Source organism: Lactuca sativa, chromosome 5 (genome assembly GCF_002870075.4).
Source record: "Lactuca sativa cultivar Salinas chromosome 5, Lsat_Salinas_v11, whole genome shotgun sequence".
In the NCBI taxonomy this organism is placed as follows: domain Eukaryota; kingdom Viridiplantae; phylum Streptophyta; class Magnoliopsida; order Asterales; family Asteraceae; genus Lactuca; species Lactuca sativa.
The window spans coordinates 138,363,316-138,366,749 of NC_056627.2; the positions used below are offsets into that span (position 1 = coordinate 138,363,316).

At 33.8% G+C, this 3,434-nt stretch overlaps 1 protein-coding gene across 1 annotated transcript; it reads right to left on the reverse strand.

Moving 5' to 3' along the window:
* Positions 1-222: 222 nt before the first annotated feature.
* Positions 223-2,195, reverse strand: LOC111899940 (uncharacterized). Its single transcript, XM_023895820.3, has 8 exons — positions 1,879-2,195; positions 1,596-1,745; positions 1,403-1,503; positions 1,181-1,273; positions 991-1,093; positions 827-901; positions 579-674; positions 223-394 (listed from the first exon to the last, which is right to left on the reverse strand). Exons 1-8 carry the CDS (start codon positions 1,975-1,977, stop codon positions 335-337), a joined length of 777 nt encoding a protein of 258 aa, XP_023751588.1. The 5' UTR covers positions 1,978-2,195; the 3' UTR covers positions 223-334.
* Positions 2,196-3,434: the final 1,239 nt, after the last annotated feature.

Consider the following 3,434-nt stretch of genomic DNA (forward strand, 5'->3'; position numbering starts at 1 on the left):
AATGTATTTTTGAATTAAATTTAAATAAAAAAAATAAGGTGGAATGGTGTGTTTAGTGGTAAGTATCCCATGTTAGTGGTAGTGAAATGTGGTGTTGATATGACACCCACCACATACCACAGGTATAACGATGGTCTAACAAATAATAGACATTATGATTAGGCCTAACATCTTAAGCTAATTACATTAAATGGTTATTATTCATTATTAAAGTAATATAACTTATCAAATAAAAACAACTTATATAACTTGTAACAAATCATAATCAATGTTGGATATGGTGGTTTCAATGAATATACGATACATTCCAAAATCTCAAAGAGTAATTATGGATTCAACAGGCAATGTTGTAATATACTTTTGTAAGTCCCTTCTTTGTCCTCATTTGAGTCACCTAAACAAACAAAATTACTATCAATTATATTCATCAAAAACAATAATCTATCAATCGACAACATATGCTTAAAAGCAGTGAAATTATATATGTAGTTATTTCTGTATTAAGCATACCAAATTAAGTAAAAAAGAAATGAACACCTCATAATATAATTTAATCAATTGTTAAAACTTAAAAGTACCTTCATGTTTTCGAGTTCTGAAATGTTGGAAACATGTGTCCCACCACAAGGGCATCCTGGGAAATCACCTAATTTCACAATACGAGGAGTGCTTCCCTGTATAAAAATGCAACATTAAGTGTTGTTAGGAAAAATGATGTTTAAAATATATTTGAGAAAATAAGAGGCACACTTTGCGAAATAGAAGGAAAAAGGATAACCAAGGCCTAAGGGCAAATTGGTAAAAAGTTAGGATAAAATCATCACACCTTGGGAATGTAATCAGGAAGGGCACCACCACATAACATAGCAGCTTCTTCATACGGATAGAGGGCAACAGAAACCTTAATAAAAACATTTGTTCAAAAATAAATGATTTTTATTTTACAAATCATAGTTAAAAAAAAAAAAAGAATATAATATATAAACATACCTTACCTCCCCTTGATATCAAATTATTTGCTTCAAACTCTAACTCCTTCTGCTTACTTTGCAATTCAGACTGAGGAACAGTTCCTTTATATTCAACATATGGCCTAAAAAACCAACTTTTTAATCATATTTACTTGATAGTTTTAAGAAAAAGAAACATAAAAATTTAGCATTTTTTATAAAAATCATACCCATCAGGAAAATGATAGCCTTTTCCTGGCTCCAAATGGCGTAATCCCACCTGTTTCATACATACATCCAATAAATGTCCAGCTGAGTGTAACCTGTAAAAATGGAGTTTCCACATAATTAACATACAGATCAACCGATTATCACTGGATTCCATTTCTAATAGAAACAAATAGCTGTAGAAACTATAGATAGATTATATACAATTATTAAGATCGTTTTACCTAGAATTAAGTTTGCGTCTTGACTCATTAACAGATAGCAGAACCTGAACGCCTCTCTCAAGATCCTCAGCAGTCTTCTCAAAAACCCCATAATGATAAACCTTAAGATGTGCATTTAGGTAAAAACGGAATTCAGATAACAAAAGGGGGAAACCCTAAATCGAAATGGGTAATTTTAAAAACAAATACATACAATGCCATTCTTGGATCGAACGTCTTGAACGATGAATTTGAAGCTAGAAGAGGAGACATCGGTTATGAAACCAGTGTCGGATGGCTGGCCACCACCTTGGGGATGAAAAATGGTGGAATCCAATATCAACGCATGTCTGCCATCGTCACCCTGTTCACGAGAGAATTGGAATTTTTGTTCAGAATATAAGCGAGAGAGGGAGTATATGTACTGATTTCAATTTAAAAAACCTAGGGTTTTGTGGGCGTGAACAGGAAGATGGAAATGAGATGAAAGAACAAACCAGAAAGGAAGAGAGCAGGGTAGCATCGGATTGAAGCTTGGACATATAATGATAGTAGTCAAGCGTGGTTGGAGTTGCAGATGCTAGATGATCATCCATGGCACCAGAAGCTTGATTGAAACACACAGAGAGGGGGATTGGGGTTGGGATTTTAAATGGTGGTGGTCGGAGTCGGAGTCACTGACTTTTCAAGAAGCAGAATTGGTTTTCGCTTGATCTCTGAAGTCACAAATGGCCGGCTCATTTCGTTGGAATTGGGTAGGATGGCCAATTGATCAAAGTGCAAGAACACCCGGAAGTGACCGAAGGGCTATGAAGTCGTCAATGTTATTAAGGGGGTGTTTTGTATAAAAATATTTTTATCTTGTTAGCTTATTGTTTATTGTGGTGGGAATAAGCAGTTTTTTAAAAAAGTGTTTGGATTATCTTATTGTGGTGAGAATAAGCAATAAGCAATAAGCAATAAGCAATAACATTTTTAAATGTTTGGCAAACAAAACAGCTTATATGGGTAAAATGACCAAAAAAGGCTTCCTTTTATATGTTAACATATTTATAATAGCAAATAACAGCAACAACAATTGATGAAGAAAATCAACAATAATCACAGGGCAGTTTCTGGAACAAAAAAAAACACACACAAACACAATCGTGAACAGCATGGTGCATCACCGATTTAAAAAAAAAAAGAAAAAAACACACACAAACAGGGGCATGATGCATCACCGATTAAAAAAAAAGAAAAAAAAACAATCATGTTGCATCACCGATCAAAAAAAAACAAAACAATCATGTTGCATCAAGAATGAAGAACAATCAATGGTTGCAGGGAAATATAGCAGGGAAGAACAGCATCACCGATCAAAAAAAAAAGTTAACTGGATGGTAGGGAAAGATAGCAGCAGAGAAAAAAAAAAAAAGATCAAGAACATACCTGGTTGTCAATGGCCTCCAGGGACGATGGCCAAGGGAGAACAAGAATTGCGATCGGCAGCAACCACTGGTGAAGCAAACGATCGGAAATTGAAGGGTTTATGGGTTTTATGTATTGTTTATTAAAGGGTAATTCGGTAATTTCTGAATCATTAAAAATAAGCAATAAGCAATAAGCATTGCTTTCATAGCTTACTAAAATCAGCTTATTTTGCTTATTCCTACCACAATAAGCTGATTTTTTAAGCATCATATCCAAACACTTAAATTAACTTATTGCGGTGAGAATAAGCAATAAGCTAATAAGCAGTCATTTTTTCCCTATCCAAACACCCCCTAAACGAGTAAGACAAAATTGCAAAAATGGTCCGGATGTAAATACTTGGGTTTTAATCCAAACCTCGAGTTTTTTGGATTCATGGTCTTTTTGGAGTGGTTTGTATGTGAAAATAGTCACCGAATTAAACTTTCGTTAAGTTGTTGTTGTTAACTCCCTCATGTGCCTCCCACATGAGGATATATTTGTCTTTTCACTTCTAAGGGACCATTTTTGCAACTGAAAAAAATATATCCTCGTTTTTTGTTTTAAAATTAATACCTATTTATTTATTTTAATAATTAAA

What these genes read in the sequence shown, in the direction of transcription:
- LOC111899940 (XM_023895820.3), bottom strand. Translation starts at nt 1,977, where the DNA reads ATGGATGATCATCTAGCATCTGCAACTCCAACCACGCTTGACTACTAT. An exon ending in AGACGCAAACTTAATTCTAG is followed by an intron (nt 1,274 to 1,402) that starts GTAAAACGATCT and finishes CCATTTTTACAG; the next exon opens with GTTACACTCAGCTGGACATT. An exon ending in TTCCTGATTACATTCCCAAG is followed by an intron (nt 675 to 826) that starts GTGTGATGATTT and finishes ATTTTTATACAG; the next exon opens with GGAAGCACTCCTCGTATTGT.